This window comes from Thalassophryne amazonica, chromosome 17 (genome assembly GCF_902500255.1).
Source record: "Thalassophryne amazonica chromosome 17, fThaAma1.1, whole genome shotgun sequence".
NCBI lineage: Eukaryota > Metazoa > Chordata > Actinopteri > Batrachoidiformes > Batrachoididae > Thalassophryne > Thalassophryne amazonica.
In genome coordinates this window covers 32,124,004-32,145,520 of record NC_047119.1, presented here as the reverse complement: position 1 = coordinate 32,145,520, position 21,517 = coordinate 32,124,004, and the positions used below count along the sequence as shown (strand labels likewise).

The 21,517-nt window shown below is 41.2% G+C and overlaps 1 protein-coding gene across 1 annotated transcript; it reads right to left on the bottom strand.

Moving 5' to 3' along the window:
* Nucleotides 1–1,871: 1,871 nt before the first annotated feature.
* On the bottom strand, nucleotides 1,872–21,155 carry LOC117529638 (inositol polyphosphate 5-phosphatase K). Its single transcript, XM_034192476.1, has 13 exons — nucleotides 20,841–21,155; nucleotides 18,399–19,037; nucleotides 15,537–15,644; nucleotides 14,027–14,135; nucleotides 8,614–8,730; nucleotides 8,068–8,243; nucleotides 7,092–7,203; nucleotides 6,794–6,903; nucleotides 6,500–6,710; nucleotides 6,270–6,407; nucleotides 6,130–6,195; nucleotides 2,464–2,568; nucleotides 1,872–2,383 (listed from the first exon to the last, which is right to left on the bottom strand). Exons 2-13 carry the CDS (start codon nucleotides 19,031–19,033, stop codon nucleotides 1,934–1,936), a joined length of 2,337 nt encoding a protein of 778 aa, XP_034048367.1. The 5' UTR covers nucleotides 19,034–19,037; nucleotides 20,841–21,155; the 3' UTR covers nucleotides 1,872–1,933.
* Between the last annotated feature and the right edge of the window lie 362 nt (nucleotides 21,156–21,517).

Here is a 21,517-nt window from a genome sequence, read left to right as displayed (position 1 = left end):
ACAAAAACAAAAACGTTTATCAGTTTGAACATTAAATATCTTATCTTTGTGGTGCATTCAATTGAATATAGGTTGAAGAGGTTTTGCAAATCATTGTATTCTGTTTGTATTTACATTTCAAACAACATCCCAACTTCATTGGAATTGGGGTTGTTATTCAGCATATCGAAATACTCTTGTGCACCAAATTTCAGCTGTGTCCTTTAGAAACCAAGATAGTGATTATCAACATTTCAACATAGCAGACATATTAGAATTTAAGAGTCCAACAGAGATTACAGAATTCCCATCTAATCTTGTCTTCAGCGCTGACTAACAAACCTGCTGTGGTCACCTTCTGTGTCTGATTCCTCTGTAGCTTAAAACTGATGTTGATGGTTTAAATTTACATGTGGGTTTTTGTGTATATTTTATCAAATAAAATGACAAAATCATAAGCAAGAGGTCTCAAACTGGCAACCTGATACCCACACACAGCTCACAACCCAGAAGATTATGGCCCAATGTTCACCTTATTTTAGTTTTAATTACAGCCCTTTTGAGCTGTTTTTTTTTTTTAGCCTCCACAAAGGAGGTAATGTTTTCATTGACGTTTGTGTTTGTTTGTTAGTAGGATAACTCAAAAGTTCATTATCAGATCTCAATGAAAATTGTTGACCAGATGGACAATATTCAGGGAAATAAGTGATTTGATTTTGGGGGTAATCTGGAATATATTTTGAAACTGAGATCCAGAAAAATCATTGGCACATAACTTTTAAATCAAATTGTTGTGAGAGCATGTTGAAACTTGGGAACAATGAGTTTTATTTTGAATTTGAGCTGGAACATTTTTTTGAAGAACGTGTGGTCTTTGTGGAGGTACATTCACTCTCTCGGTGCCTTCTAGTCCTTATAACTGAATGAGAAAGTCTGCCCAAATGTTTGACCGGTACTGTGTATATATACATAAGCAGACCTCGGTTATACAGAAAATTAGAGCCTCAGTTATGGTCTCATTGCAGATCTGTATGAAACGTCTGACTTTATGCTGCAGTCTCCATGTGTATATCAAAAATCTGTGCGTCTCTAAGACATAAATGGTTATTTACAGTCGAGGTAATCAAATAACAGAAGCTTTCAGGGAGTGCAAGCTGTCATCCATCAAAACAAACCAGCCATCAGTTGATGTCAGGTTCCTTATTTCTTGCAGGCAAATCGTATTACGGTGGGGACGGTGTGCTATGATTATACTCTGTTTGTGCTCTTCAGTTCTACATCTGCTGGAAAATACAAAGACCAACTCAATATGGACACAGTCTACCAAACTTTAACCCCCACCCGAAAAAAAAAAAAAAAAAAAAAAAATCAATCTTTACAAGCAACACTTTGTTTATTTGCGCACACACACAAATCGAAGTAGCAATGATTTTGACCAAAACCAAAGCACATCAGTCTCGACCTGCATTCAGTATAAACCGTTTTCACAAGTCCATGAACACTGATCCAGGATTGTCTCTGAAGCCATGCAGTCAGGGGTGAATGTTTGATTGATCATTGAACATGCTGTGTCACCACTCAGGCAGACTGGATTTATTGTATTAATACAGACCAGACAGCACAGAGTTCAAATGTGAACCAATCTGCATTTAACACTCTCTGTTTGATACGGACAATCATTCTGAGCTGCTACACGTCATCAGGCTCCAGGATCCTGATTTTGATAGCAGAATGTTTACACACATAGATGTCAGTTATAAAGGGAAAGCGTTCCCTGGAGATTAACCCTGACTTTGGTTTCACGTTCAATGTTCTTCTTCTTGAATGATAAGTAAACCCAACTGTCACAGAAAATGAGTCCAAAATCCACACAGTGCATGTGATGATGGGCCAATATGTGGAATGTTATATGACGAGGTGTCTTTGCATGAGTGCAGTGACAGCACGGTTTTGCTCATGTCCATTTCTGCCACCCCTCCTTCACGGTTTGCCCCCCTGTGGTGCTGACGTGAGCAGGTCTGTGTTCACCCATGATGGCAGCGATCAGGGCCTCTGGTGCGGTCACTCCACTGCACGGAGACAGAGGCCGCCGAGGACTGAGGGGGTTTATGTCGGGAGAGGCCAGTCGTTCCTTTCGGGCAGCAGAGCACGGTGAGCGGCTACGCGCCGAGCCATCCTTGGAGCGAGGGCACAGGCTGAGGCCTTGCAGGGAAGGGAGAGGGTTGGAAGAAAGTGCAGGAACAGCAGGGCTGCGGCTACGGCGGTGACGATGGTGGAGTCTTCTGGACTTAGGGCTCGGGCTTCGGGAGTTCGGAGACAGTAGAACCAGGGTGCTGTCATCTTCTGAACTCTCATCAAAGCTGCCAGAGCGACGCACCGCAGGGATGTCCACTGGAATCTTGATCTGTTGAGGAGTGGGGATTCAAGAGATGGTGACAATCTGTCCTCTAACAGGCTTTGATGTCATTTATTTATTTATTTTACCTGGACTGGTGTTGATATTCCAACAATGCTGTTCATATTATGACTGTAGTAACCCAAGATGTATTCCCCATCATCTCTCGGCAGATCCTCTTCTGAAAACGTCACCTGGACAGAGAGACAGAAGGATGTTACCTTTGACATACATCCCCAAACTTAAGAACAGAAAAGAGCTTCTTTAAAACCTGAAATTTGTCAGAGGTGCCCCTGAACCTTGACCTACCATTAATGATTGACACCTGAGATGACGTATTTCCATATGTATTATGTTAAAGAAGGACATATAAATGAAGAATAAGACATACTTTAGACACCATGGCTTTGTTTCATTGCCTCCGATTATATTTTTTTTAAATAATAATATATTTATGTAATTTTATACTTTATTGTAAAATTGAAAATTAAAGAACTTAATCCATGTGTAGTACTGTTTTGGACTTTGCCCACTTTTTGTGGAAAGATGGCCTTTGAGTAAGAGAAGGTGGTTTAAGTTTCAGTGAGATCTCCAATCCTATGACATATAGTCTGTACTCATATCACTATCTCGACATTTCAAGAACCTGCCTGATGACATTCCAGATATATACAGTGCTGGTGACACTCCCCTTTTAGACCTGTAGAAGCAAGTTTTAAATCTTATTTTTCATCTGTGATTCCTGAGCACAAAGACTATATATATATATATATACACACAAGTATATGTAATAATGAGTGGGTACTCAGAGAGTGCAACACCTTCTGTAAATTATTTATTTGTGATTCAATGATAACATAATATCAGGTTCTGTGTGGCCTCGACATTTGATCAATTCTGACCAAAATGGATAAATTTTATCCTTGAGTAACACACGACCCTTCCACCATATTTACTACATTTTGGCTGCAAATGTTTTGTCAACAGACATGATGTTGGGTTTGACCTCTCAAGGTCACAAGTTATGTGACAGAAAGTTGATATATGACTTTAATAGTGACCGTAGTTATATATACAACCAGTTACTAAAAAAAAAAAAGGGCAAGGCCATCCAAGGTCAAAGGTCACATATCCAGAATAATAAAGTGATATATGACTTTATATTAGTGTTTAATACCAACCGTAGTTGTGTCTATAACTAATTCCTGAAAAAAAAAAAAAAAAGACATTCTGTGAGTTTGACCCAAGGTCACACTTCATTGAACAAGAGAACATTAGCAGATGGAACATTAACAGATGGCTTCACTGGTGTTTAAAAGTAATCATATACGTATCTGTATTTCTAACTGTCCCCAAAGCACTTGGCCAAAATAAATAAATAAAATAATCTGACTTTAGCCTGCGGCATTGATGTTTATTTGATTTTACTCAAAATCAAATTAGTCCTTGGCCTCATTCTGATCAAACCACTCCAATGTATTTTGTTCACATGTAGGCGGACAGACACAATGGAGTAGAAATAAAAACAACAACAACAAAGAAATGATGATGATGATCACACTGCTCAGCGTGCTGCTCTCGTTGGAGCAACATGTCTGCTATTTTGGCATTGTGGGATAGCTCGCCGACTACTTTTGCCTGACCCAACGCTGAATTTGCCGACATGAAAAGATGCTGCTGGATGAGTGCGAGTATTGAGTTACGATCATTTAGGCGTAAAAACACATGAGATACACAAGTTCTTGTGCCAAATATACTCCTTATGTTTTTGTTACCCATGAAAACGCACTGTCACAGCATTGTTTGTGCAGGAATTAATCAAGCGCATCGGCAGCGGGCGCGTAGAATATACAAAAATTGTATAGTTGTTCGGCCAAAACAAGAGCGTCCACTCTTAGCTTGCCATAAGTTAGTGATGTTTATGATTAGTGATATGTTTATGTGGGTTCCCTCTGGATGCTCCGACATTCTCCCACTTCCAAAGACATGTAGGTTAGGTGAACTGGAAATTGGCCACGTGTGTGTGTGTGAATGTGTTTGTCTACATGTGGCCCTGTGATAGACTGGCATCCTGTCTAGGGTGAACCTTGCCTCTCACCCTGTGTCTACTGGGATCTGCTCCTCTTCGGAAGACCAGAGGCTGTGTGTGTTTTTCCAGGTACAACTAGAGTTGTGTCAGGAAGAGCATCCGGTGTAAACCCTGTGCCAAATACCAATGTGGATCTGTGCTGGATCTGCTGTGGCGACACACTACAAATGGGACTAGCTGAAAGACCAACAACAACAGTATGGCTCTGATGACTCAGCACATATTTACCTCTGCCAACAAAGTTGGAGGAGGTTATATTTTCGGCCCTGTATGTCTGTTTATGAACAGCCGGGGGCCCACAATTTTTCATATATTGTTATGACATTTTTACTGAAGATTCATATCCTAATAGGCAAGCAGTGATTCAATTTTCATAGGTCAAAGGGCAAAGTTAGGAAAAAAATCTAGGAAAATCAGAAAAATCCCCATCTTGAACTAACATCAGTGGGCACGAACAACATTAAAAGGTTTCTGTATTTCTGTCTGTGGGGTGAGGATGTGGAACAGATTGGGAGTGGGGCTCAAGCAATGTCCAAGCATGAACCAGTTCAAACAGCGGTACAAAAATATGTTTTTTTCTGGGTATAGGGAGGAGGAAGGGTAATGAGGGTTAGGGTGTTTTTGTTTTTTGCTTTGGCTTGTAAATATATAGTATTTTGTATGTAAGTAGGTATGTGTAGGTATATATATATATAGATAGATAGATAGATATCGGTTTAGGTGTGTAGGAATCTATGTGTATATGTGGCAAAGGGTATTACTGGTTGTGGGGAAGAAGGGGTAGGGATAAATAAGCTGATGCTTCACCCTACCCCTTTTCGGACATGCTGGGTACACAGTAGGAACTTTTTTGTTGTTGTCTTTACTGATCTATCTTGTAATTGTTGTTGTATCAAATGTTCGAAATAAACAGTTTTCATTCATTCATTCAACATCACTTGAACTAACTTTAATTTTCAAAAATTCATAACTCCGTCAAAAGAGAGCAAATTTATTTCATATTTGACAGCGTTATGTAGGATGGTATACTTTATTGACTGACAAATTTGTTCCGGATCTGATCCAGATTACAGATTTTGTGGCCATTTGAATTTAACATTGAAAACCCCATTTAATGTATATTTTACATTATATCTTAAACAAATGTGTCCCAATCACTCTCATATTTGACAGTGAGGTGCAGATTGGCACACACTATTGCATGACAAAGTTTGATCCAGATCTGATCTGGATTGTGGATTTTGTGGACATTGAATTTAATATTGAAAAGGCCATTTGATGTACATTTTGCATTATAGCGCAATCAAAAGTGCTTCAGTCAGTCTCTTTTGTGACAATATGGTGCAAACTGGCACTCAGTGAAAAGACTAAGTTTGATTTGTATCTGATCCATATTGCAGATTTAGTGGATATTTGATTTTAACATTGAAAATCCCTTTTGATCTATATTTTGTATTATATTTTAGCTTATGAAAAGGCATTTCTAAGAGGACTTTGACCTTGAAATTTTTTTCCAAGGTAAAAATTTATGGAATTGGAAACTAGTGTTGGCGGAGGTTTGCACTCTGTGAGCGAGGCGTTCAAGTTATGTAATTTGATGTGGCTGTGGTGACTCAGCAGTTTGTGTTTTATTTGACTTGAACTTGTGCAACGTTATGTGGCACACCTGTGTTACCTTCTCCCCTTTCACCCACACGTATGTGACGTAGTCTTTGTGATGTCTGAATCCAACCTGTGGAGAAAAAACAGAAAGTGAGGAAACAGGTGACGTGAATCACATGGCGTGTGTGAAGTAAACAGAGCGACCTTGTATATGGCCAGCCAGTCCCACGAGCTGCGTTGGTACGTTGACGCCACAGTCAGTCTGACGGTAGCGTCAGAGACTTGACACCACTCCTTGTTCATCTGCAACTCGATCAGCAGCATCTCAACTTTGAATGGGAACTAGAATAAGAAAGAGCAAGAAAGAACCAAGGGCGCAAGCTAAAGTTGGCTTACAGTTCGATTCAGTCAAAAATGGTTCACATTGAACTCACATGTAGCGAGAACAGCGCCGAAACAGGCTTATGGTCACTGATGGTGTAGTTCATGTGACTTCTGTACAAATGCTGTGTCACTCTGGTGGCCCCACCCAACCACGAGGTCAAACCTCGTTGCAGTGCTGCATTGTGGGTAGGAACAGGCGAGCCGGTGCGACGTAGGCGCCAAAGGATGCGATCTGTCCAGGCAGGCTTCCTTTTCTTAGCACTAGTATAGTGAAACACAAAGTTATAGCCCTCCACAAAAACAAGAAACCTCTGTTAGCCTTATCGAACCTGCTCCATACGAACCTGGTGTCGTACGTATGAGTGCCAACGTCAAACTTATACGTCGGTGGGAATTTGAGTGGACCTTCCACGAAGCCTGCCAAGATGGATTCTGTGTTTTTGGCCATGTTGAGCTGTTAAGTGAATAAAATGGAAAAACACACACAAGGCCACGTGAATTTCCAACAACCTTCATTTTATGCTATACTGCCATCTGCTGGTTGGTGTCATAAATCAAAAGTCTAACAGTTTTGGGGGGGGGGGGGGGGGGGGGGGGGGGGGATATTAGATTTGAAAATGCTTTTAGATGGCGATGTCTTTCCTGGTCTCGCTCCCACAGCAGGGGCAGCTTGTTTCCATCAATGGCGCCTTTCACCACGTGGATGTCGTAGTCCTCAATACGGAAATTCAAATCTCCAAACCAGAACAGGACACTGGACACAAGACACAGGCCTTTCATTGACACTAAGATGACAAAAAGAAGTGAATAATGATATGAGAGATTTATGAACAGTGTGCAATTCCATAAATATCATAATTACAACACTTTTTTAAATGAGACAAAATAAAATGTTGGCCAAATTAAAACATCGTGAAGGTGGAATATTTTGTTTGCAGAAAAACACCTGTTGCAAATTTAGATTTTAAATAAGGTTTCATGGGGTTGCAGATGCCAAAACACATACGTGTGCGCATGCTTGCGTGCACGCACACACACACACACACACTAAAAATAAAACGTGGACAAAATATAAAATGTAAAATGACAAATTATGTACAACTGTGGAATGATATTCCATGGGAAAATATTGCACATGGGTAAAGATATTGCACAAGAAACTTTGAAAAGTGCAGATTAATGTGGTTTGTTATTTTGTTATTTTTATTTTATACATAATGATTATTACTGTGCCAGCTGACAGAGGAGGGTGAAGTTTACCTGATCACCCCTGTGTGTTTGCACGTCTGTCTGTCCACTATGTCTCAAAAAGCAGTGGAAGAACTTTGATGACATTTTGTGCTTTCAGGCTAAATGGGGAAAAGGTCACGACTGTGACCCTGTGTTGTTCTTTGGCAGAAGGACAGGCTGGCTGAGTGCCACTCTAGTTGCTAATGCAGCATATTTGGGCTTTAAAGTATTTGTCCTTTAAAAAACAAATTTGTAACTACTTTCTTACATTTTGCTTACTAAGTGATTAACTGATGCAGTGCAAATGACTAAATAAGAATCAGACACATGAATTGATTCTATTTGCATGGTGACTTTTTAACTTTTTTTCCGTCATCCTGTCACCTACTCGTGGTCCAGCACACCAGCTGCAGCTCCACCTTCAAACTGCTGCTGCTGCAGGATGCTTTCAAAGTCCTCCACGCGCTGCTCCAGGTTCCTCATGTGAGCCGGCAGGTGACAGTTGAGAAAGCACACCGTGTGGCCAAACACAGTCATCCTCACGCTCACACCCCCCTTATTGCCCTGGGGACATCAAAGAGGGGTCACAGCGTGAAATGGATTTCTTACGCATCTGTAGGTTTAAAAAAAAAAAATGTGTCTGTTCATAGTGCTTTTGTCTTTGTTCCCCTGCCAGACAGTCTGCTGCTGCACTGACCTCAAAGAGAAGGAGACTGCACCAGCAGCAGCCAGAGGTGATGCTGACGTCAGCACACATGGGAAGGTCACGTGCAGTACTGACATACGCTCCCACGCATGCACGCATCCATCAGCAGGTAGCACGTACAACCCGCCATCGCACAGGCCTCAAAGCTACAGGCTGCAAGTCTGCCACAGCGTGGCTGAGTAATTAATCTGTGGTTCACAGCAGCACTTATCAATGCACAGCACGTACCCAATATCCCCCAAGTCCTGTGCGCGTTCGCTCTGTCTGCACGCCCCTCAGGAAGGGAAGATGGCAGAATTTAGAGAACACCAGCAGCAGCACTCCCTGCATTCGCTGGGATGCTACCTGAAAGAACAGAAGAAAAAAGTACGTGTAGAAGTTAAACATAATGCAATGCTAAAATAACCTAGGCCGTATGAGCATTGTCTTCTTTATAATTTACAGTTGTTTAATTGGTATCCCAGTGTAAAGTGTGTGTGTGTGTGTATATATATATATATATACATATACACACTCAACAAAAATATAAACGCAACACTTTTGGTTTTGCTCCCATTTTGTATGAGATGAACTCAAAGATCTAAAACTTTTTCCACATACACAATATCACCATTTCTCTCAAATATTGTTCACAACCCAGTCTAAATCTGTGATAATGAGCACTTCTCCTTTGCTGAGATAATTCATCCCACCTCACAGGTGTGCCATACCAAGATGCTGATTAGACACCATGATTAGTGCAGAGGTGTGCCTTAGACTGCCCACAATAAAAGGCCACTCTGAAAGGTGCAGTTTTATCACACAGCACAATGCCACAGATGTCGCAAGATTTGAGGGAGCATGCAATTGGCATGCTGACAGCAGGAATGTCAACCAGAGCTGTTGCTTGTGTACTGAATGTTCATGTCTCTACCATAAGCCGTCTCCAAAGTCGTTTCAGAGAATTTGGCAGTACATCCAACCAGCCTCACAACTGCAGACCACGTGTAACCACACCAGCCCAGGACCTCCACATCCAGCATGTTCACCTCCAAGATCGTCTGAGACCAGCCACTCGGACAGCTGCTGGAACAATCGGTTTGCATAACCAAAGAATTTCTGCAAAAACTGTCAGAAACCATCTCAGGGAAGCTCATCTGCATGCTCGTCGTCCTCATCGGGGTCTTGACCTGACTCCAGTTCGTCGTCGTAACCGACTTGAGTGGGAAAATGCTCACATTCGCTGGCGTTTGGCACGTTTGAGAGGTGTTCTCTTCACAGATGTTGCGAAGGAGATGTGTTGCACTGCATGAGGCAAATGGTGGTCACACCAGATACTGACTGGTATCCCCCCCCCCCAATAAAACAAAACTGCACCTTTCAGAGTGGCTTTATATTGTGGGCAGTCTAAGGCACACCTGTGCACTAATCATGGTGTCTAATCAGCATCTTGATATGGCACACCTGTGAGGTGGGATGGATTATCTCAGCAAAGGAGAAGTGCTCACTATCACAGATTTAGACTGGTTTGTGAACAATATTTGAGGGAAATGGTGATATTGTGTATGTGGAAAAGTTTTAGATCTTTGAGTTCATCTCATACAAAATGGGAGCAAAACCAAAAGTGTTGCGTTTATATTTTTGTTGAGTATATATATAAAATTATTGTTCTTTACATTAATTATTAAGATCCTATTGTCTTACAATTTGTACATGTTCAATGAAGCCCCTCTATCAATCAATCATAAACAATATTTGCGTTTATGAGCTTTTGACAAGAGCGGACGTTAGCTTTGAGTTAGCGGAAGTTAGCATGCACACTCACGTCTACGAAATGTCTTGTAAATCACTCCAGAGGTGTTATCAGGTTACAAAAACAGCGTTTTCAGTTTTAGAAGTGTTTATTTCTCACTAGCTTTTACATAATATATGGCAAAGAGGTTATATTTACACACAAAGGAAACAGTTTGCAGCTAGCCTGTGACAGCACTATGCTATTGTCTGCAAAATGTCTTGTAAATCACTCCAGAGGTTTTATCAGGTTACAAAAACAGGGTTTTCAGTTTTAGAAGTGTCTATTTCTCGCTAGCTTTAACATAATATATGACAAAGAATTTATATTTACACACAAACAAAATGGTTTGCAGCTAGCCTGTGACGTCACCACGCTAACGTCCATGAAATGTCTTGTAAATCAGTTCAGAGGATGTGATGAGGTTCCAAAAACAGCGTTTTCACTTTTAGAAGTGTTTATTTCTCGTAAGCTCTTACAGAATATATGAGAAACACGTTATATAAACACATAAATGAAGCAGTTTTATAGAGCACTGCATTTGACATCACAGCACTGCTCTACTCTGATTGGCTGTCACCCTTGCCACTCAAAAGAAAAACAAAAAACAGAACAGAATGAAACTTTTTAACTTCTTAAAAGAGGTTTAGGGTCACCAGCTTTGAACTTTGTCAAGGTCTGTATCCCAAGAATGTTCCCTGTGAATTTGAAGACCCTGGCAGTAATAGGACTGGAGTTATGGTGAGCACAGACAGACGGACGGACGGACGCAAAGTCTTTGCAATACCAATGTCCATCGGGTAAAAATGGATGGTTTTGTTGCAGGAATGTACTCGTATGCCTTCACCTGCATAACCAGGCACAACAGAAATATGAAATGTTGATCATTATGTATTTATTTTGTTTGGTTTATACATACATACACACATATATATGTATATACACACACACACACACACCCCCCGTGGAGAGTGCTCCAGGAGTACGGGGTCCAGGGTCCTTTGCTAAGGGCTATCCGGTCCCTGTACAACCGCAGCAGGAGCTTGGTTCGCATTGCCGGTAGTAAGTCAAACCTGTTTCCAGTGCATGTTGGCCTCTGCCAGGGCTGCCCTTTGTCACCGGTTCTGTTCATTATTTTTATGGACAGAATTTCTAGGCGCAGCCAGGGTGTAGAGGGGGTCTGGTATGGGAACCACAGAATCTCGTCTCTGCTGTTTGCGGACAATGTGGTTCTGTTGGTTTCGTCAAATCAGGACCTTCAGCGTGCACTGGGGCGGTTTGCAGCCGAGTGCGTCCGGGATGAAAATCAGCACCTCCAAATCCGAGGCCATGGTTCTCGACCGGAAAAAGGTGCTTTGCCCTCTTCAGGTCGGTGGAGTGTCCTTGCCTCAAGTGGAGGAGTTTAAGTATCTCGGGGTCTTGTTCAAGAGTGAGGGACGGATGGAGCGTGAGATCGATAGACGGATCGGTGCAGCATCTGCAGTGATGCGGTTGCTGTATCGGACCGTCGTGGTGAAGAGAGAGCTGAGTAGGGGGGCAAAGCTCTCGATTAACCGATCGATCTGCGTTCCGATCCTCACCTATGGTCATGAGATTTGGCTCATGACTGAAAGAACGAGATCGCGAGTACAAGCGGCCGAGATGAGTTTCCTCCGCAGGGTGGCTGGGTGCTCCCTTAGAGATAGGGTGAGGAGCTCGGTCGTTCATTATTCACGAAGCATTAAAATCAAGTACCACCACCTGAAAATTCAGCATCAAAAACTAAATCAATTCTAGGTGCATTTCTGGAAGGTTTACATTTCACAAAATTTGGTGAAAAGGTTGATCCAGGCCTGGAAAAGCTACAACTTAGAGACAGATCCAAATATATGTGAGGAATTTTTTTTAATCACAAGCTTTGATAATAGAAGAAAAGTGTCATAAAAAGTGATGAAACATTACATTGTGAATTGAGACCATTTAAAGGGGTCATATTATGGAAAGCTTTTTTAGTTGGGGTTTCATTCAGCCTCATAATTCTGTTTGTGTACATAGAACATAGAACTCCTCCTGCTATAAGCAAAATTCTAACCTAAAACAACTTGTTTATTGACTTCCAGGTTGGTTTTTGCTTCTGCACTGGTGACGTCTCCTGATTGAATTCAGGTTGAGCCTTGTGGCTGTTCTACACCACCAGCAGAGGGCAGTGTCACATACAGTACCAGAAAATGGAAAAGAAACCCAGATGTGGGAACAGTTTCTTGCAAGTGCTCCATTACTGTTGTTCTCTCTTCTACTTCAAGCTAAACTCACCCCCAGTTTCTGAACCCTCTCCTCCACAGGAGACGGACACAACCGACATGATGACACGCATGCTTTGATTTTGTTTTATTGTGACCATCAGAGGGCGCTGCATAAGAGTGATGCAGTTGCCAGACAAAAGCTTTAACCAAAGTTTTAAGTATTTGTGTTTTGTTTTACATCATATGCAACTTGGTGATGGATTCTTGCTTTATGAACAACAAAATTATTTGGCTGTTTTTTGTCCTGCTTGTGCAGCATCTCGATCGCAACGATGGCGTAGGAGCTCCCAGACAAACAAGCACCCTGCTATAGGCCACACCGCTTAACAATCGATAACCATGCTTGGATCTAGACCTCCTGTTTAGTGGATGGAGGTAAAAAGAGGGGCTGGATGATCTAGACCCACCGGGAAGACAGTTTGCCATATAGACAGCATACCGTTGACACTTGGGTGAGTTGGACAGCAAAGTCTAAAAAAAACAAAAAACAAAAGAAAAGAAACACCTGTGTGTGGTTTCCATCCAGCCATTTTCTCTACCCACTTACTCCAATTAAGAATCACATGAGTCGGGTGGGGGGGCTGGAGCCTATCCCAGCAGTCACAGGGCGTGAGTCGGGTTACACAGGTACCCTGACTGGGTACCCAGGGCCACATATACACAAACAAACACATTCACAACCGCATGCACACCTACGGATAATTTAAAGTTCCTGTGTGTGGTTTCATTACCCATAATGCCTGCAGCAGTGCAGAAGTAAAAATCACCTCGCAGCCATTGCATTGCTACCTCCATTCCTTCAGATAAAGGGTGTGGCTAGCAGCAGCTCTTTCCGTTTAAATGCAGTGCCACCCAATTTGGGGCCCGCAGGCAATGTGTGGCCCCCATTCCCTTTGATTTGGCCGAGTATGTTGCCCAGCATGATGTTTACAGCAAAATAGGTATTTATTATTATTATTATTATTATTTTATTTCCATCCCAATAGTGGCATTTTATGGATGAATGCAGTTCCATATCTGAACACTGCCATCTAGTGGGCTCAGAAAAAAACACCACATTCTTCATGAGATCATGTTTTGCCATCACTATGTCAATGAAGAATGTTATGCAAGTTCTGTCTAAGGGTGCTTTGTGATGTGCCACTTAAATCCTATAAACATCGTATACAATAATGATTTGTTACTGGGTGGTATCATTTTGGTCAGTTTTTCAAGATTAAATGAAAACATTTTTTTTTTTTCATTACAAAGGTGAACAATTCAGCTGTTTGCAATGTACTTTTCCAAGGCGCCTTGCATGCACATTCTGTCAGGAAGGTGTGTTTCCTTTGAAATATATCACGCAAAGAGAAGCATGTGGACATTTCATTACCACTGCAATCTGCATATTAATGAAATACTGCAAGGAGATTACAGAGAAATTGTTTTATCATACTGAAATTTAGTTTGGTATAAAATATGCTATAATGGACTTTCACACAACACTAAAATTTAGTTTTGGCACATGGCCCTCCCCGCTCCATAAGAAATAAATCGGGCACCATCAAGACTGAAATGTTTACATACGAGTATTGATTAATTTACTTACCAGAACATATCCAAATGGGCTGAGTGTATCCATGCAAAGTTCACTCCACTGGTCTGAGAAGAGCGCATCCTTCAGCCGCTTATTTATCATAGAGTTCACTTCCTGAAGCCTGGAGGCAGCCACAAAATACACATATCAAATTCAGTGGAATTCTTCAAGAAAAGTGATGGGTAATAAAATAAGACGCTTGGGACTCCCCCCCAAGCTAGCGGCGGCGTGACTCCTGTTGCAGCGGCTACCACACACTCACATCGCCCCAATTTGGAAAACAGACTGTTTCAAGTTTAGTGCACATAAACAATGTCAAATGTATATGTGTTGTCTTAATTCTGATGTGTGCCATTATTATGGTAAACAAGTAATAATTGTGGATTAATTGCTGTATCTTGTCTGCGGAAATGTGAGCGTAGACGTAATCTTGTTGTTGTTGCACTTGTAATGACAATGACAATAAATCTCATCCATCCATCATCAATTTTATGTCAGACTTGCTTGTCCATATACATATAAATAATAGTGTGTGATTTTATAGCAATGTTTGTTTGTTTGTTTGTTTCCCTACTCCTCCCAGGTCCTTTGTCTTTTTCCACCAACTATAGCATGTGGATAAAAGTCAACACCAGAATTGCCCTTAAAGGGTCAGTTTCAGAAAAGGTCAAGGTCTATGGAGTCAAAGGTCAAAACTGATATAGTTTTTCCCCTGATTTGCACCACACTTGACACACATATGAAGGCAGGTTCTAGAATTGCCCAAGTCAATTCCCAAAAGTCAATCACTGGGGACAAGGTCATGTCTGTCAGTCTCAGGAGTGCCAGGTCTGTAACAAAACCAGCTCAGTACCAGAAGTCAAAATCTAGTACTCCTGGCAACCATATAGAGTGTTTCTTAAAGTCCAACAGCACTGATATCACACCAAACCAGCAGACAGAAAAATTCAACCTGCTGCCAACAAATCAAATGTAACCTAGCAACTCTGGCCTCTCTGTTTCTTGGTCTACTCCTCTCAGGCCTTTTCGCTGACTTCTAACAAACTTGGCATGTCAGTGAAAGTTGACCCCAAAACTGCCCTTAAAGAATTCATTTTGGCAAAGGTCAAAGTCAAAGAATTGCATTTTCAACCTGATTTGTCCAAATGTGGCACACAGGTGGATGCTACAGTTGCTCTGGCAATGTCAGCCAGAGGTCAGTTACTGGGGTCAAATGTCACTGCCTTCATGCCCACAGGTACTATGACCTAGTATAACATGATGCCAAGTGTGACATAACCTCGAAAATAGCAAAATGAAAATCGTACCCAAACACCACGATGCACAAATGAGTATTACGTAACCTTTAAAATAATAACATGAGAGCTGTAACTTACAATAATGTGTATTACATGAAACGTGCTAAAAAGTTAGCAAATAACATTATGGTAATATGAGAGAATGAATGGACATGAAGGCAGATGACTGAGTGGGCACTCGCTGCTGTCACTCTGGCACCGTCGATTAAGAACAGCTGACTTACCCGATGATAAACATGTCAACACTCCCATCTGAAACATTTGGTCCAAACAGAGATGTGATGTCATCTGGGGGAACAGCCGACCCTACGTTCCACGTGATGATGTACACACTTTCAAAGGACAGTAAACATAGGAATTATTACATGAAAGCATCAAGTAGTTTGACAGGCTGCACTATAATATACACTGTAATCAGCCATGCTGGTGTTAGTGCACGTTTTAACACACTATAGAGGCACGGTCCGCTGGTCATATGTTTTTACACTTTCTAATAATCCCAGCAAATAATTAAAATCTACTGGAAAGATGTGTTTGAGACAGAATCATCAGAGTGAGTAGTCAACTTAAAAAAAATTGTTTGTGATAGTTTTATTGTCCTCACAATGGATTTCTGAAGACAGAAAAAAGTGATGGTCATCTTCCAAACAGCAACATTTTAAACCTAAATGAATTTGGGTCATAATGTGCAAAAATGGTTTTGTGTCCATTTTTTTTTACAGATTGGTATCTCATATAAAATATCCTTAGTTCCACTAGGCTGTGATGATATCATTCTTCCTATAAGCAGAATTTATGACTGAAATGGTGTTTTAGACTTCTGTGACATATGTCACAAAACCTGCTTGTGCTTTGTAAGCCACGCCCACTGTACAATTGGTGTTTTGTTGCTGAAAAGTTGGAAATAGTGCCCCCCCCCCCCCAAAAAAAAACCATTATTTTGGGTAAAATTAAAATCGTGGTTATTTGAATATGACTTACTGTTGACTTTTGAGAACTTGAAACAAATAAAGTAAAAATTTAACTCTTGGCCAATTCATAAATGGGTAGAGAGGTGGAGCATAGGCGAGACTGGTGTAACCTGCGCGAAACCTGAACTTGATCCCATCTCATTACCAAGCTAACAGGCTAACTTTGGCTTGTGTGTTTGATTAATGCATACTTTTTTGGACTGGACAGTGGTTTTTATAACGGTATTTTTAAAAAACTGTGTCCGGCTTATTGCTTCAGAATTTCAATTTATTCAATTTATTAATTTTATATAGCGCCAAATCACGACAGAGTCGCCTCAAGGCGCTTCACACAAAACAATTAGGAAAACAAAATAATTCAGAAAACAAAATAAAATAAAATTAATTAAAAGATCAAAAAGCAAGTAAAACGTAAAAAAGTAAAAAGCATAGTAACATAATATACCAGTATGCAAGCCATACGAAAGGGTAAATAAGTGCGTCTTAAGTCTGGACTTGGAAGTCTCTACAGAATCTGACTGTTTTATTGATACAGGGAGATCATTCCACAGAACAGGAGCACGATAAGAGAAAGCTCTATGACCTGAGACTTTTTAATTCACCCTAGGGTCACTAAGTAGTCCTGCATCCTGCTAGTGCAAAGCCTGGGCCGGTACATAGGGTTTAATTAGGTCATCTAGTTAGGGAGGTGCCAGTCCGTGAAAAATTTTATAGGCTAGTAGAAAGTGTGGAAGCATCACTAAGTTATCAATACCTGCTAATTAGTGCTAATGGTGCTAACATACAAATTAAATAATACAGAAATTTCACTCAACAAAAATACTAGAGCCCACAGCAAGCTACACTATGACTGATATTTGTAATAAAATGTGCAGAAAGGGCAAACATGGTCAAGTCTAAAGCAGCTAGCACACGCTAGCTTAGTAGAGACTACCGCTAGCAGTGGTTGTCTGCAACTTGCATGCTAACAGTGGAGGTTGCCACTTTGATTTATCACACATGGTGAAAGGAGAACATTGTCGTGAATCTGAATGTGTCAAAACAGTCATTTTATCTTGATTATGTTATTTTAATAATTGTTGGAAGCCAAAATTTGAATTGCAATCAAAATTTGATTAACCTCAGCCCTATAATATGACCTTTTCAAGCTACAGTGTGTAGGATTTAGATGTGTTTGCTAGCAGAAATGGAATATATAATGACATTCAACAATGATTTGATGTGTTTTTACCTCTACAAAAGAGGTAATATTTGTTTTATTGTCTGTTAGCAGGATAACTCAAATATTTCACTCCCAGAATGTCCCCAAAAATGAGTAAGTTTGGACCAAATGTTTCATTCTAAGTTTTACACATATATTCTAGAAAACATGTTTCAGATCAAATTCAAAATAAAATCAGAGCGAGTTCCCTCATGGCCATGTTGGTAGCCACAAGGTACCCTATTGCATTTTGCAGCAACCACAAGACTTAAGAAAAATAAAGAGGAATAAGTGGTTGCCTAAGGAGGCTAGTGCAGGCTAACAAGATCCCTCATTTTTGTATAAAGGAGGATCATGCAAATCGCTTATCACAGGAGAAGGTAAGGAGCATGAATCCCATTGCTAAAGAAGTGAAACTGTGAAGAGAAACAAAATTGCATATTGCAATCTGCAACCTCACCACTAGATGACACCAAATCCTACAGAATGTAGCTTTAAAGCAGTCAAATCCATCAGAGCTGCAAATGTAACTTAGATGGTTAAGTATTTACCGTGTTCACTGGACAATAAGAGCTGCTTCCATCACACGTAAATGCAAGATTGTAGTTGAGAGCTTTTGCTGTAGTTTATCCATCACAGAAACACAGTTTGAGGCAAAATAATGAAAGAGAAACGTGCCCGTCTAGGATGTCTGCCAAATTGAAAAGTGGCTGTACCACCCTGCCAGGTTCTGAATGCACTTAAGATTCACAGCTTTTATTCCTGTGACACAGTCTGGCATATATCAGCTTTCTACGAGCTGCTGACTGTAAACACTGAGGTGCCCACAGACGGACAGAATATTCACAGCAACAAGCACGGAATCCTTCAGAGTCCAGTAGGTGAAAGGACGTTCTCGTAGGGTTTTGTCTCACCTGAACTCGTCTCCACTGATCTTTTCTGAGTAAGCTTGGTTCTGTGATGTGTTCCCAGGAGACAGTGTACTCTGAGCCTGAGGGCTGGTGCAGGGTTTGGAGTTGGCTGGAGGGAAGGGCAGGCTGGGATGTGGGCTCAGGGAAGGTTGGTTCATGTAAGATTGAGGGCTGTGGGGACTATGATGACTATGAAGAGGGAATGAGGACTCTGTTGGGGAGTGGGGCAAGGCGTTAGCACTCTGAGGTCCCGGGATATACACTGGAATCAAATCTATTTCCTTGCAGGGGTCCACTGAAATCCTGTCTGGTTTTGGAGCAGGTTTAGTTCCTAGAGCAGTTGGTCTGGGTCGGCTGATACCTGTTGTTGTTGTTGCTGTTGTTGGTGGTGGTGGTGTTGAAGTGGACCAGGACTTTATCTGGCTTAACTGCAGGTGGTTTGTGAATTTAGGTGGAGTCTGTAACTGACTCAACCCAGAATATAGCTTGAGCCTCCCTGACTGGGTGAAGAGAGGTGGCTCCTTATCTGCGTGCTGTGAAGGCAATCCAGGACCAGCCTCTGTAAATCCAGAAAACCTAGGTTGCACTTTGGGACTAGATGGATCCATGGTGATCTGTTGCTGCTGGATCTGATCCATCGGCCTGTAAAGATTGTGGACAATTATAACACATGAGCTTATTATACTTTGTATCCCAACGGTGAAAAAGAAGTCAGCAGGTCACACATTGTGTTCCCTGAATAACTGGCTTGCTGCAATAAGATTTGTGCTGTTTAGTCATTTAAATTAGACTTAAAACACACCTGTTTTCTTTAACTTATTATGAAGTGTTGTGCATTATTAACTATTTTTATTTGTTGTTGACTCTAATTAGGACTCTCTTCCTCAGAAGGTGGAAACATTTATCCCGCTGTTGTCTTTCTCACGTTAAAGCTTTATTTCACAGTCCACTTACCATAATTTCCAGAGTATAAGTCACACATTTTGTCTGCATCTAGAACTCATTTTTACAGCTTTTCTCTGTGGATGAGTTTAACAACTGGTACATGTGCACACGACAGTGTGTACTGTTACTTAACATAAGACATTTTGACGTTCCAAAAATAAACAAGATGATTGAATAAATGTGCAATGGACACCATATTGGACAGTATATGATGTAATATGAACAACAAAAAATGCCACATGGACATGGATGGAGATGTTGACAGTGGATTTTTGCAGTAAGCCCTCACCTAGTGGTGTGTGCCAAAAGGGCTTTTAAATTCCAAATAAATAGGCAAGCTGGACAAATATGCATGCAATGGACAACATTTTGGATGGCTTTTTTTTTTTAAATGCAGGTTAACACAGATTGCTGGCCCATAGCTTTTGAAACACAGCAGTCCATTTGATTTTTTTTTTTTTTTTTTAATAATTGTCTTTAATTTTGAATTTTTGCACATTGTTGTATAATTCAAGTTTATTTTGTTTCGTACATTGATTCCTGGAAAAGCCCTATATAAATAGCTATTATTATTATTAACAAATGCATGATGATTTTTTTTTTCTTTTTTTTGCCATATACGTAAGTCACACAGGAGTATAAATCACAGCAGGACCTTCCAAACTACAGTCATAAAAAGTCTGCATCTTATACTCTGGTAAATATGGTATGTTTATGTGTTTCTCTTTATCTGATGAAGAATTTCTGTGACAGAGGACATCATACACGTTAAACCCAGCGAGTCTTACTGTGTAGAAATGCATCACCCTTGCACTACCTCATCGTAGGAAGGCAACTAGATTGAGGAGCTAACTTTGGACCTCTTGTCCTGGATTATGTGCTGCATTACACGTATGCATTTTGTTTTACTCAAACTGATGTGACAAACATTGGCATGCAAGCTCAGAAAACAGCAGAATAAAACATCAACAAGTGCAGCAAACATAAGTTTGTGTGCCACTGCAGATAAGTGCATTTTGGTAAAATGGGACACAAATGTGCAACAGCTTGTGTCAGTTTAACATCCAGAATAGTATCAGGCACAGATGGGCCTCTCTACATTTGTTTGTACGTGCCCTCCCACACTGAAATGATACACCAGCTTTAAATATTCATGTCATGCAAATTAAGTAGCCTGAGATCTAAAAGTAATAGTGCCCACACTGGGGCTGCATCAAGTACATGTTAAAAGTTTTATATTTAATGAGTGTTTTAATAGGTTAAAGCAGAAGTGGCTCTTTTACAGCTCGAGCCTGCAAACCGGCTGGTCTAAACGACATTACCCACATGGCTCTCACTCAGAAAAACAAACAAACAAAAAAACGTGAAAGCTTCATGAGACAATCAATCCTGCATGTGCAATCAATAGTAAAAACACGCAGCTGCTGCAACTGCGTGTGTGTTTGTTTTTCAGAAGCAACTCTCTCTCTCACTCACACACACTCACACACACACACTTACCTTTTATGCGTCTTTTGCTTTATTTGTTTTAATCCCAAGGTGAATTGCAAAGGTGATGTCACAGGTTCAAAGCGCTGTCACATATGCGTGGATTGCGTGCAGCCCCACGGACGCGTGCGTGCGTGCGTGCGTGCAGCAGCCCGCAGGAAGGCGTCAGCACCGCGGACAGCGACCGCCCCGGTCAGCGCGCAGGCGGCACCGCGCGCCGCCGGAACTCATGCCTCACGTGTCCACGCCTCCCGTGGGGATCCTGGTGTTCACGCCACCTTACAACCGGACGGCTGATTGAACCTCACGCTAGTTGTTCTGTTTGTGGCGCTGCGCATTTGCGCGGATCAGCTGTGCGCTTTTTAACCAGCAACCCGCCTGCACGCAGACACCCCACAGAGAGCACCTCTCTCTCTCTCTCTCTCTCTTTCTTTTGGGGGGAGGGGGGCAGCAAGGTTAATACAACAGCAGCTAAGTGCATCACGCAAAAGAATAATTGAATATCTATCGTATCAGTGAAGTATTGATCAGCCAATCAGTCAATAATTGAAATCCGGTGTTGGTTTTGATCACAGCTGCGCACTAAGTGCTCTCTGGTCACACAGCATGTGTATTATTTACAAAGTGCTGTATAATGTGGCATTCAGCTTAACAATCAGGGGCGTAGCCAGAATTTCTTTTTTGGGGGG